Genomic DNA, 14,013 nt, shown 5'->3' with positions numbered 1-14,013 from the left:
GGCCAGCTTATGCACGATTCATGGCTCGACCATGTTATGTGTACCTCAAATTGAAGATGCCTGGTACCAGAGGTGTGATCACTATTACTGGCAATTGGAAGAAGGCAGAAGAGTGCTTTCAGAAAGGCTCAAAGATCGCCGATGCTCAGATGGCAGTGGTAGAGCTGCAGGAATACCAGAAAACTGCAGACCCGAGTGATTTGTTGCGAGCCAAGAAGCCCGCTACGGAATCAGCGTTTCAGTCGTCCAGTGAGACAAAGTCGATTCACATTCACCCGGCCGACCCCAATGCTGCTCCGACTCATATCTCTACGACACTCGACTCCAAATAGGAAGAAGCGCTCATCCAGTTCCTCCGTGAGAACTGGGACATCTTCGCATGGAAGCCTTCTGACATGTCGGGTGTTCCTAGGGGGCTGGCTGAGCACCATCTACGAGTCGACTCAAAAGTGAAACCTGTCAAAGAACATCTTCGATGGTCCGCCGTCCAGAAGAGAAAGGCCATTGGCGAGGAGGTGGCTCGACTCTTAGCAGCAGAGTTCATCCGAGAGATTTACCACTCCGAGTGGCTCACCAATGTTGTCATGGTCCCCAAGAAGGACAAGTCACTTCGCATGTGCATTGACTTCAAACATATCAATCGGGCCTGCCCAAAAGATCATTTTCCTCTCCCCCGCATCGACCAGATAGTCGACTCAACTGCGGGATGTGAGCGCCTGTCTTTTTTAGACACCTATTCCGGTTACCATCAGATCCGTCTGTATGGTCCCGACGAGATCAAAACAGCTTTCATCACTCCATTCGGGTGCTTCTGTTATGTTACCATGCCATTCGGCCTCAAAAATGATGGAGCCACGTTCATGAGGATGATTCAGAAGTGTTTGCTCACTCAAATCAGTCGGAATGTGGAAGCATACATGGATGATATTGTGGTCAAGTCATGGAAAGGTTCCGACCTGCTGACTGACCTTGCTGAGACATTTGCCAACCTCAGGAGGTATGATATCAAGCTTAACCCATCAAAGTGCACATACGGAGTTCCTGGCAGAAAGTTACTCGGTTTTCTCGTTTTCGAACGAGGAATCGACGCCAAACCAGAAAAATTTGGTACTATACTCCGAATGAAGCGCCCTGTGCGCGTGCACGATGTCCAGAAGCTTACTGGTTGCTTGGCCGCTTTAAGTCGATTCATTTCTCGTCTCGGTGAAAAGGCATTGCCTCTTTACCGACTGATGAAGAAGTCAGACAAGTTCGAGTGGACTCCTGAAGCTGATGCAGCGTTTGTAGAGCTAAAAGCCCTGCTCTCCACCCAGCCGGTGCTTGCTGCCCCAATCAGCAAAGAGCCTTTGCTGCTTTACATTGTAGCCACGGGACAAGTCGTCAGTTCAGTACTTACGGTCGAGCGGGAAGAAGAAAGAAAAACCTTTAAAGTTCAGCGCCCAGTATATTATGTTTCTGAAGTTTTGACCCCATCAAATCAAAGATATCCTCATTATCAGAAGCTTGTATATGGGATTTATATGACCACGAAGAAGGTTGCACATTACTTCTCTGACCATTCCATTACAGTCGTTAGCGACGCTCCATTGTCAAAGATTCTGCACAACAGAGATGCAACTGGTCGAGTGGCAAAATGGGCGATTGAATCCTTCCCCTAGATATCAAGTTTGAGGCAAAGAAAGCTATCAAGTCCCAAGCAATTGCAGATTTCGTCGCCGAGTGGATTGAACAGCAACTGCCGACTCAAGTTCACTCGGAGCACTGGACCATGTTCTTCGACAGTTCTAAGATGCTGAATGGTTCCGGTGCTGGGGTAGTATTGGTTTCCCCCCGAGGAGATAAGCTCAGATATGTTCTCCAAATCCACTTTGATTCCTCCAATAACGAAGCAGATTATGAAGCACTTTTGTATGGGTTGCGCATGGCCATTTCACTCGGTGTCCATCGCCCCATGGTCTATGGCGACTCAGATTTGGTGGTGAATCAAGTGATGAAGGAGTGGGACGTCAGAAGTCTAGCCATGACTGGTTATTGCAAGGCAGTGAGAAAGCTAGAGAAGAAATTCGAGGGGTTAGAGCTGCATCATATACCCCAACTGAAAAATCAAGCAGCTGATGATTTGGCAAAAATAGGTTCCAAGAGAGAAGCCATTCCCAGCAATGTGTTTCTGGAACACATCCACACACCATCAGTTCAAGAGGATCCTTTCACCGAAGAAGCCCCGCAGCCAAAAAGTGCCACGGATCCGACTGAAGTTGAGGTTCCAGCAGTGGTCGACCTGATCATGGAAGTTTTGGTCATCACTCCCGACTGGACAGTGCCGTACATCGCGTACATCCTAAGGAAAGAACTCCCAGAGAATGAACAAGAGGCTCGACAGATCGTCCGTCGATCTAAGGCCTTTACTGTGATAAAGGGACCGTTGTACAGGGAAAGTGCGACTGGAGTCGGTCAAAAATGTATAACACCAGAAGAAGGTCAAATAATTCTTGATGATATCCACTCGGGGACCTGTGGCCATCATGTGTCCTCTCGGACCATCGTGGCTAAAGCATACCGAGCGGGATTTTACTGGCCAAAAGCAAATGAAATGGCAAAGGAGATAGTCGACAAATGTGAAGGATGTCAGTTCTATTCCAATATGTCGCACAAACCCGCCTCAGCCTTGAAGACCATTCCACTTGTCCGGCCCTTCGCTGTTTGGGGATTGGATATGGTTGGGCCGCTGAGAACTGCCAGGAGCGGCTTCACCCATGTGCTGGTGGCAGTCGACAAATTCACTAAATGGATTGAAGCTAAACCTATCAAGAATCTTGATGCCTGCACTGCTATCAGCTTTATCAGAGAGTTGATATTCAGATATGGAGTTCCGCATAGTATCATCACTGACAATGGGTCAAACTTCGATTCCGACAAGTTCAGAGCTTTTTGCGCCTCTCAAGGCACACGAGTCGACTACACGTCAGTCGCTCACCCCCAGTCGAATGGACAAGCAGAAAGAGCAAATGGTCTAATTCTCAAAGGACTAAAACCCCGACTGATGCGCGATCTCAAGCATGCAGCAGGCACATGGGTCGACGAGCTTCCGTCAGTTCTTTGGGGATTGAGGACCACCCCTAATCGGTCGACTGGACGAACTCCATTCTTTCTGGTCTATGGAGCTGAAGCAGTTTTGCCGAGTGACTTGCTTCACAATGCACCCCGAGTCAAACTCTACTCTGAGGATGAAGCAGAACAAGCCCGGCAGGACGCAGTCGACCTCCTAGAAGAAGAAAGAGAGATGGCCATGATCCGATCGACCATCTATCAGCAGGACTTGCGTCGATTCCATGCCAGAAATGTGAAGAGTCGAGCCTTCCAAGAAGGAGACTTGGTCCTCCGAGTGGATCAACAGAAACCACACAAGCTCGCTCCTACTTGGGAAGGTCCTTTCATCGTCACCAAAGTTCTCCACAATGGAGCATACCATCTTTACAATGTCGATCGCTAGATTGATGAGCCACGAGCTTGGAATGCGGAGCTGCTCCGCCCCTTTTATACTTAAGTACTCACTCGGATGAGATGTAATAAGAGATACCTCTGTAGTTTATTTATAAAAAGACAAAAGTGTTATAATTTTCCCAGTGATTGTTGTTGCTTTTGTTTACGTGAGAAATCCCCCAGTGGGTGGCTTAGCCGCGAATCCGTTTCACCTAAGTTTGTAAAAATCCTACCGAGTGGTGAGCAAGCCTCTCACTCGGGGGCTTAGCTGCGAGTCCATTTCGCCTAAGTTTGAAAAATCCTACCGAGTGGTGAGCCAACCTCCCACTCGGGGGCTTAGCTGCAGTCCAAGTACTCGCCTAAGTTTGAAAAATCCTACCGAGTGGTGAGCCAGCCTCCCACTCGGGGGCTTAGCTTCAGTCCAAGTACTCGCCTAAGTTTTAAAAATCCTACCGAGTGGTGAGCGATCCTCCCACTCGGAGGCTTAGCTGCAGTCCAAGTACTCGCCTAAGTTTTAAAAATCCTATCGAGTGGTGAGCCAGCCTCCCACTCGGAGGGCTTAGCTGCAGTCCAAGTACTCGCCTAAGTTTTAAAAATCCTACCAAGTGGTGAGCCAGCCTCCCACTCGGGGGCTTAGCTACAGTCCAAGTACTCGCCTAAGTTTTAAAAATTCTACTGAGTGGTGAGCTAGCCTCCCACTAGGGGGCTTAGCTGCAGTCCAAGTACTCGCCTAAGTTTTAAAAATCCTACCGAGTGGTGAGCCAGCCTCTCACTCGGGGGATTAGCTGCAGTCCAAGTACTCGCCTAAGTTTTAAAAATCCTACCGAGTGGTGAGTGATCCTCCCACTCGGAGGCTTAGCTGCAGTCCAAGTACTCGCCTAAGTTTTAAAAATCCTACCAAGTGGTGAGCGATCCTCCCACTCGGAGGCTTAGCTAAAGTCCAAGTACTTGCCTAAGTTTCAAAATCCTACCGAGTGGTGAGCGATCCTCCCACTCGGAGGCTTAGCTGCAGTCCAAGTACTCGCCCAAGTTTTAAAAATCCTACCGAGTGGTGAGCGATCCTCCCACTCGGAGGCTTAGCTGCAGTCCAAATACTCGCCTAAGTTTTAAAAATCCTACCGAGTGGTGAGCGATCCTCCCACTCGGAGGCTTAGCTGCAGTCCAAGTACTCGCCTAAGTTTTAAAAATCCTACTGAGTGGTGAGCGATCCTCCCACTCGGAGGCTTAGCTGTAGTCCAAGTACTCGCCTAAGTTTTAAAAATCCTACCGAGTGGTGAGCGATCCTCCCACTCGGAGGCTTAGCTGCAGTCCAAGTAGTTGCCTAAGTTTAAAAATCCTACCGAGTGGTGAGCGATCCTACCACTCGGGGGCTTAGCTGCAGTCCAAGTACTCGCCTAAGTATTCTCCACTTCAGAGCTGCATTCCAAGCACAAAGAGTATTCCGAGTAAAAAACAAAGTCCAGTCGAAAGCAAACACCAGCATATTCAGAAATAAACCAAGTTCGGATAAACCCCAAGGTTCCAGACGGCAGATCAAAAGTATTCGAGCATCAAGCCCGAAGAAGTTTAACGGTTACACAATCACTCGGCATTCTGAGGCAAATAAAAGTGGAGCATAATGTTTTTTGGTCACGCATCAGGAGAAGGACTGGCTGGGTCGCAGAAACTGTCGAGGTCAATGCTGTCTGCAATGCGAGTGGCGGCGTCAAGGAAGGTGTCCATGAAAGACTGGAACGTGTGCTTCCTCGTGTTAGCAACCTTGAGCTCCGCCAGCTTGTCTTCTTTGACATCCTTGCAGTGCACGCGAACCAGAGACAGAGTGACGTCAGCACCACAGTGAGCAGATGACTTCTTCCATTCTCGCACGCGTTCAGGGATTTGATTTAGTCGAGCCATCAAAGACTCGAAATCTTGAGACAGCTCCGCCTGAGGCCAAAGACCAGCATCAACCCGAGTCATTGCAGCTTTCAAGCGTGCCAGATAAGCAACCGCGCTGTCCATGCGAGACTCCAACCGCAGCACGTTCATTGCAACATCATCTTTGACTGGACAGTTGATGGGATCGAGACCCATCTCGACCCACCCGGTTTCTGCTTCAAAGTCTTGGCAAAGTTCTGCCTGATAGAGTGAATTATGAGTCGACGGCACCATTAGACTTGTCAGTCGACAGAAATAAGACAGATTAGTCAATACCTTCAAGTTTCAAGACTAGCTTCGCAGCAAGTTGGCCCAGATAAGACTCTAGCTCGCCATTCTTGGCCTTGAGGCTTCCAAGTTCGTCGGTCAACTTCTCTTTGTTCTTCTTCAGTCGCTCGACCTCCTGATTGGCGTCAGATACAACAGTCTTCAGCTTGGAGTTTTCTTCTTCTAACTTGCCGACTGAAGCAAGCTTCTTATCAGCAAGCGTTGTCTTCTCGCGCGCCTCCTTCTGTGCTGCGGCAAGATCCAGATCCTTCTTCTCCAAAGCTTCCTTCATTTTCTCTAAAGAAATAACATTCTTCAGGTGAGCTTGGAGTTGGCAGTTTTCACTACATACATCTGCTCGAGTGAAGCCACTCGGTTCAAAGATGGAAAGGAAAAGTGCCAGTGTTTGGATATGAAGCGGTCGATTGGTTACCTCCCATGGCAGCTACTTCATCACGAGCGGTCTTGAGGTTCTTATTGGCCAGTTCCAGATCAAGGTTGAGGCTGATTTGTTGTTTGTTCATGTCAGAAAGTTGAGCCCCAAGATCACAAGATTTCTGCATTCACAGCCATATCAGTCGACAGAGATAAAAAGAGATAATTATTGTAAGACTACCGCCGAATCAAACATTCAACGGCAGTCTCGGGGACTACACCCAGTGGGTGCACTTAGCGTGCCCCCACTGATTTTTAGACCACAGTCGATGGTCGATTGGCTTTCAAAAAAAAGACAGATCCAAATTCTCAAACCACAGTCGACTGCCCGCAGTCAACTACGGTCTCGGGGACTACACCCAGTGGGTGCACTCAGCGTGCCCCCACTAGTGCAAAGAATCAGTTCGAACTGACACAAAGAGATATACTATTTCCGAACAGCCACACTCTAGTGGGTGATCAGACAAGAAAAACGGTCGATCGAAAAATCAACTAACCTAGACATTGGCTTGCATGGCAGCTCCGGCGTTGAAGGCCACCTGACTGGCCTCATGCACCACCTTCAGCTGCCCCATCACAAGGTTCAGTTGAAGAAGAGCTTCTCTGGCAGCAGCCGGTGGATCGTCCGGATTTTGATATGCAGTAAAAAGTGACGGAGGTAGAGCAATCGAAGCAGCCGCCGGATCTAAAGCATGGAGTGACGTCGGGGCAGCAGGAGCTTGAGCAGCTGATCCCGAGGGACAATCAGTCGACAGAGGAACAGCGAAGGTGACGTTGGTTCGAGCCGGGTCTGTCGATCGCTCGACCGTCGCCCTAGGTGTCCCAGTCGACCGAAGAACTTAGGCTTCAGACACCTTCCTGCCCGGCTCCTTGTCCTTCCTCCTCCTTCCTCTCAGCGGTACTTCCTCTTCATCGTCTGGGAGCACAACAATGTCTCGTGGGGCTGCAATAAACAGAGAGAGCCATAAAGACAACTGACCAACACTCCAGTCGACCAAACAAACTTCGAGTCGGGCAAACTTACTGGCTTTGGAGGTGACAGCGTCATCAGCTTCCTCATCGGCAGGGGTCTTGTCAACATCCATATCAGTCGCAGCTGAGGTCTGGCTATATAGGTTCATCATCTGCTCGGTCAGAACAAGAAAACCGATCGGAACGAGAAAATATGAGAAGAACATTTACCCAGAGGCAACAGGGACGTCCATCTTGATCCTGGGCAAGGTCTTCCGAGCCTTCGAAGGATTAGCTTTGGGCTGCTTGGGGACCGTCTCAGTCAACTCTGGAGTCGGAGACCGAGCGCGCTTGTGAGATGGAGCACTCGACACCACAGCTTTGCCGCGTCTATTCACGGGGTCGTGCCGCTTCTTGGATCGACGTTCAGAGCGAGGCGGCGAGTCGGCCACCTCCTCATCGTCAGACTCGTCACTCTCATCATCTTCACCATCAGTTGGGGACTCCCACTCGCCGCTCTCCTCGGCGCTGTCCCCGCCCTCTTGGTCTTGCTCCAGGGCTTGTTCACCATTGGGCATCGAATACATCTCCGTGTAAATCTGCAAAACAAGGAACCGATCACAAGTCAGTCGGAACCTCAATCAGTCGGAAAATATGTTCAAAAATTCAGTTATGACGACCAGACCTTGTCTGGCAGGTTGCTGTCGCTGAAAGGGTCGACTCTCCTGGCACCCCTGGGGTTGTCTTTGTTCCCGGTAATGCTCATCAGCCAATCGGCCACAGTTTTGGCCTCCACTTCCTCCGAATGAACCCGAGGAGTGTCGCCAGCCCCGGAGTACATCCACATAGAATGATCGCGAGCTTGGAGGGGTTGGATCCGCCGACTGAGGAACACCTCGAGCAGGTCCATACCAGTGACGCCTTGATTGATTAGTTGGACTACTCTCTCAACTAGCATGCATGTCTCTGCCTTCTCAGCAGCGGTCACTTGCAAGGAAGATGGAGTTTGGACACGGTCAAAAGAAAAATGGGGAAGTCCGGTCGACTGGCCTGGGGTCGCGATATCCTGGCAGTAGAACCAGGTCGACTGCCAGCCCCTGACCGATTCAGGAAGAGTCATCGGAGGAAAAGAGCTCCTCTTCCTCTTCTGAATGCCCAGGCCCCCGCACATCTGGATAACGTGGGTTTTCTCGTCTTTCGAGTTCGCTTTCTTCACGGTTTGGGATCGGATGGTAAAGATGTGTTTGAAGAGGTCCCAGTGTGGTGGGCACCCCAAAAAATTCTCACACATAGAGACGAACGCAGCAAGGTATGTGATGGTATTGGGAGTAAAGTGATGTAGTTGGGCACCGAAAAAGTTTAAGAAGCCCCGAAAGAAAGGATGTGGTGGAAGCGAGAAACCATGGTCGACATGGGTTGCGAGCAAGACACACTCACTCGGTTGCGGCTACGGCTCCGATTCCCCCCTCGGCAGGCGCGCGGACTCATGGACGATCAGCCCTAACTCGGCCAAATCATCCAAGTCCTCTTGCCGGAGCGAAGATCGGATCCAGTCTCCCTGGATCCAACCTGACGGCAGCCCCGAGCGCGATGAAGACCCCCGATTCATCTTCTTGTTCTTCGCCGCCCCCGTCGCCTTCTTCGCACGCTCTAACGCCGCCGTTTTGTCCTTCCCCATGGCGGCAGAACAGCGGTGTCGAGAGTGGTCGTGCTAGGCAAGGTGGAGACGCGAGAGGAAGAAGGGGAATGAGCACGCTCAGTACGAATACCTCGGCCTCGTCGCTTTTAAAGGCCTACTTCCAAGTGGCTAACGCGTGGGCCCGATCAATCCTGTCAAATCCCCCCAACAGTTGCACACATGATACGTGGTGAAAAAGGTGGCGCGGAAATCGAAACGTCCGATTTATCAACTCCACTTACCGCGGGACGCTCCGCCTGGCGCACTTCCACCCAAATTTCGAATCCCATGAGATCCGGGATCCTCTGTAACCGATCTCACCAAAGATTCCAATTAGAGATATCACTCGATAGATGCCACTGAACAAACGAATCGGTGATTTTTGAATCGATCAAGGTGACTGAAACGAAGTCGAAAGTTTCGGCAGCTGACCTCCACTTGGAGAAGAAGACAAGGCAGATCAAGGGCGGAAACCAGGTCAACTATCATCCTTGTTTTTCACTCAAACCTCGATCCATTCGGGGGCTAATGATGTAGACACAGACCTAGGGTAGGGTAATAGGCCTGACCTATACGCCCCACCTAAAGTCTTGTCCTAAGAACTAAGAAGTTCAAGAATCAGAAGCAGAGGACCCGCAAAGGTGTCGAGCGAAGTCCACTCGACCTATCAATCACTCGAAGACCTCTCTTATCCAGGTCACTCGACCACCAAACCACTCGACATATCAAAAGACCTAAAGCCGCTCTGCACAGCAACAGTCAAGCATTCATTCACATACTTAATGATCATTTGTAGCACTTTAATATAGGCGTTACCTGTAACGCCTCTTCTTAATGCATATTGAACCCTGTGTAACGGAGGGGAGCTGGGGTCCTGGCGTACTCTATATAAGCCACCCCCTCCTCTGGGACAAGGGTTCGCACCCCCTGTAACTCACACACGCATAATCCAGTCGACCGCCTCCGGGCTCCGAGACGTAGGGCTGTTACTTCCTCCGAGAAGGGCCTGAACTCGTAAACCTTGTGTGTACAACTCCTCCATAGCTAAGATCTTGCCTCTCCATTCCTACCCCCATATTCTACTGTCGGACTTAGAACCAGGACACCTAGCAAAGTGCAAAGTAGCTAGCAGCCCTCCCCCTCCCTTGTGTCGGCACGAAGGGAATCCTAAGCTATGAATGCATGCCCCCCCCAACTGAGGTTCACCCAAGCAAAGTGCAAAGTAGCTAGCAGCCCCCTCCCTCGTGTCGGCATGAAGGGAATCCTAAGCTATGAATGCATGCCCCCCAACCGAGGTTCACCCTAGCAAAGTGCGAAGTAACTAGCAACCCCCTCCCTCATGTCAACACGAAGGGGATCCTAAGCTATGAATGCATGCCCCCCCCAACCGAGGTTCACCTAGCAAAGTGCAAAGTAGCTAGCACCCCCTCCCTCGTGTTGGCACGAAGGGAATCCTAAGCTATGAATGCATGCCCCCCCAACCGAGGTTCACCTAGCAAAGTGCGAAGTAGCTAGCAACCCTCCCCCCTCGTGTCGACATGAATGGAATCCTAAGCTATGAATGCATGCCCCCTCCCCCCCCAATAGAGGTTCACCTAGCAAAGTGCGAAGTAGCTAGCAGCCCCCCTCCCTCATGTTGCTATGAAGGGAATCCTAAGCTATGAATGCATGCCCCCCCAACCGAGGTTCACCTAGCAAAGTGCAAAGTAGCCCCCCCCCCCACACACTTTCAGTCCGCGGTCCAGAGAGGCATATCTCACCAAGATGGATCGTAAAACGGACCAAGAATAATCCACCTTGTTTGTACAACCTCTCTCTTGTTGTTGGTCAAAGTGATGGTCGCCCATGCGAGCCCGGAGATGGGCTAGCTCGCCAATAATCACGCAAGTAGCTAGTCCCCGAAGACCACCACTGCATGCGTGTGGCCCAAACATATGTATGGATAGGTGTGTTTTTTGAGTAACAATGGAACAACTTTGATGTGGCACCGTGATTTCGAACTAGAAATCCCCACACTGAGTGAGGGTTAGGTTGATGATGCATATGTATGTTACACCACACTTCAAGCCAACGACGGGGATTCATGCACGCATGCATGCATAGTATATGCACTCAAACTTAAGGTCTTAATCTCACCATGACCTATACTACAATAACACGAACCAAATGAAGAATCCACCAAGTAACCTATCTTGTTGTTGGTCAAGGTGATCATGGATGTCCACGTGGGCCCACGAATATATAGGCTTGTCGCCGATAACCACGCGAGGGAGTGTATCGTTCGAAGACAACCACTACATGCATATATATGGGCCCACAGATGGAAAGCATCGATATCGCTGATAACCGCTTAAGTGGGTGTGAGAGGACAACCACCACCACTTTGCATGTGGGCCAAACATATATATGTTGAATACCCAAAATACACAACTTTGATGTCCCACATGCCTCAAATACCGTAAACCATGCCACATAGAGCGAGGTTCATTAAGCGTACTACATATGATGGTCCCCTTCCCCCCTCTTCACCGCATACTGTATGCTCCTGCCGTAATATATGTACAACCCAAAAGAATCCTCATTGATGGTGAAATTAATTAACCTCTCCCAATGTAGGTCAAAGTGATGCATGCATGCATCGACGATGTCCTCGTGGTCCCACAGATGGAAGTGTCACACGTGAGTGTCCTAGCTAGGATATGCATGTGGCACAAAAAGGTGTTGTGTGATGTCTGAATAGCCAATTTCACAATTTTGATGTGGCACGTTGTGACGCCCCCGATCTAATCGTACACTAATCATACACGCAAACGTGTACGATCAAGATCAGGGACTCACGGGAAGATATCACAACACAACTCTACAAATAAAAAAAGTCATACAAGCATCATATTACAAGCCAGGGGCCTCGAGGGCTCGAATACAAGAGCTCGATCATAGACGAGTCAGCGGAAGCAACAATATCTGAGTACAGACATAAGTTAAACAAGTTTGCCTTAAGAAGGCTAGCACAAACTGGGATACAGATCGAAAGAGGCGTAGGCCTCCTGCCTGGGATCCTCCTAAACTACTCCTGGTCGTCGTCAGCGGGCAGCACGTAGTAGTAGGCACCTCCGATGTAGTAGGAGTCGTCGTCGACGGTGGCGTCTGGCTCTTGGGCTCCAACATCTGGTTGCGACAACCAGGTAGAAGGGATAGAGGGAAAAGAAGGAGAAAGCAACCGTGAGTACTCATCCAAAGTACTCGCAAGCAAGGAGCTACACTACATATGTATGCATTGGTATCAACTGGAATAAGGCTATTATATGTGGAATGAACTGCAGAAAGCCGGGATAAGGGGGGATAGCTAGTCCTTTCGAAGACTACGCTTCTGGCAGCCTCCGTCTTGCAGCATGTAGAAGAGAGTAGACTGAAGTCCTCCAAGTAGCATCGCATAGCATAGTCCTAACCGATGATCCTCCCCTCGTCGCCCTGTGAGAGAGCGATCACCGGTTGTATCTGGCACTTGGAAGGGTGTGTTTTATTAAGTATTCGGTTCTAGTTGTCATAAGGTTAAGGTACAACTCCAAGTCGTCCTGTTACCGAAGATCACGGCTATTCGAATAGATTAACTTCCCTGCAGGGGTGCACCACATATCCCAACACGCTCGATCCCATTTGGTCGGAACACTTTCCTGGGTCATGCCCGGCCTCAGAAGATCAACACGTCGCAGCCCCACCTAGGCACAACAGAGAGGTCAGCACGCCGGTCTAAACCTAAGCGCACAGGGGTCTGGGCCCATCGCCCTTAGCACACCTGCACGTTGCGAATGCGGCCCGAAGCAGAACTAGCCCCCTTAATACAAGAGCAGGCTTACGTTCCAATCCGGCGTGCGCCGCTCAGTCGCTGACGTCACGAAGGCTTCAGCTGATACCACGACGCCGGGATACCCATAACTACTCCCGCGTAGATGGTTAGTGCGTATAGACCAAATGGCCAGACTCAGATCAAATACCAAGATCTCGTTTAACGTGTTAAGTATCTACGAACGCCGACCAGGGCCAGGCCCACCTCTCTCCTAGGTGGTCTCAACCTGCCCTGTCGCTCCGCCACAAAGTAACAGTCGGGGGCCGTCGGGAACCCAGGCCCACCTCTACCGGGATGGAGCCACCTGCCCCTTCAGCCCCCATCTTCGAACAGTATCATAAGTAATGTAAATGTGTAAAGTATTTAGTATATGCCCGTGATCACCTCCCGAAGTGATCACGGCCCAGTAGTATAGCATGGCAGACGGACAAGAGTGTAGGGCCACTGATGGAACACTAGCATCCTATACTAAGCAGTAGGATAGCAGGTAATGGTAACAACAGTAGTAGCAAGGACAGGCTATGCATCAGGATAGGAATAACGGAAAGCAGTAACATGCTACACTACTCTAATGCAAGCAGTATAGAGAAGAGTAGGCGATATCTGGTGATCAAAGGGGGGGCTTGCCTGGTTGCTCTGGCAAGAGAGAGGGGTCGTCAACACCGTAGTCGTACTGGGTAGCAGCGGCGTCGGTCTCGGTGTCTAGCGAGAGAAGAGGGGGAAGAAACAATAAATATAATGCAAACAAATGCATGACGATGCATGACATGACAAAGCGTGATGCTAGGTGTGCCCTAACGCGGTACGAGGTGGTACCGGTGAAGGGGGGAAATATCCGGGAATGTATTCCCGGTGTTTCGCGTTCTCGGACAGATGAAACAGAGGGGGAAAGTTGCGTGTTCGCTATGCTAGGGATGCGTGGCGGATAAACAGGCTGCGTATTCAAATTCGTCTCGTCGTTCTGATCAACTTTCATGTATAAAACTTTTTCATCCGAGTTACGGATTATTTTCTATAATTTTTCAAATATTTAAACAACATTCTAAAATTGTTTTAATTCGAAATTAAATGACAAATTACTATGTGTAGCCAGCTCTGTGTACACATAGAGGCTGATAGTGGGCCAGGGAGGGTCCAGTCAGCAGAGTTGACCCTGTCAACATTTGACCGGTCAAAAGATGAATAGTAAAGGTGGGTCCCAACTATCATAGACTTAGGCACTTTTAATTTAATCTATCATTTTAATTTACAGCAGGGCCACATGTCAGCGAAATAACTAAAAGTTAATCAGTTTTATTAAATTCCCAAGTAGATTTATCTAATCTAAACAGGGGCCCCACTTGTCATTGGCTAGCAATTAAACTAACTAGAAACTACCCCTAAGCTAATTTGTACGGGTCGGCCAGTGATGGCTGTATACACACACAATGCTAAGTGT

The 14,013-nt window shown here is 49.8% G+C and overlaps 1 protein-coding gene across 1 annotated transcript; it reads right to left on the bottom strand.

Annotated features, from left to right (window-relative positions):
* Nucleotides 1-5,109: 5,109 nt before the first annotated feature.
* Nucleotides 5,110-5,956, bottom strand: LOC147990561 (uncharacterized). Its single transcript, XM_087538287.1, has 2 exons — nt 5,674-5,956; nt 5,110-5,594 (listed from the first exon to the last, which is right to left on the bottom strand). Exons 1-2 carry the CDS (start codon nt 5,954-5,956, stop codon nt 5,110-5,112), a joined length of 768 nt encoding a protein of 255 aa, XP_087394413.1.
* Nucleotides 5,957-14,013: the final 8,057 nt, after the last annotated feature.

The sequence above is a fragment of the Triticum urartu genome, chromosome 1A (genome assembly GCF_056163025.1).
Source record: "Triticum urartu cultivar PI428250 chromosome 1A, HENAU_Tu73, whole genome shotgun sequence".
In the NCBI taxonomy this organism is placed as follows: domain Eukaryota; kingdom Viridiplantae; phylum Streptophyta; class Magnoliopsida; order Poales; family Poaceae; genus Triticum; species Triticum urartu.
The sequence above is the reverse complement of the archived record's forward strand: the minus strand, read 5'-3'. Positions and strand labels throughout refer to the sequence as shown.

Bases quoted from the DNA above. Each gene is read 5' to 3' on its own strand.
- LOC147990561 (XM_087538287.1), bottom strand. From the start codon at position 5,956: ATGAAGGAAGCTTTGGAGAAGAAGGATCTGGATCTTGCCGCAGCACAG. The intron at 5,595-5,673 runs GTATTGACTAAT...TCTATCAGGCAG, and splicing joins GCTAGTCTTGAAACTTGAAG to AACTTTGCCAAGACTTTGAA.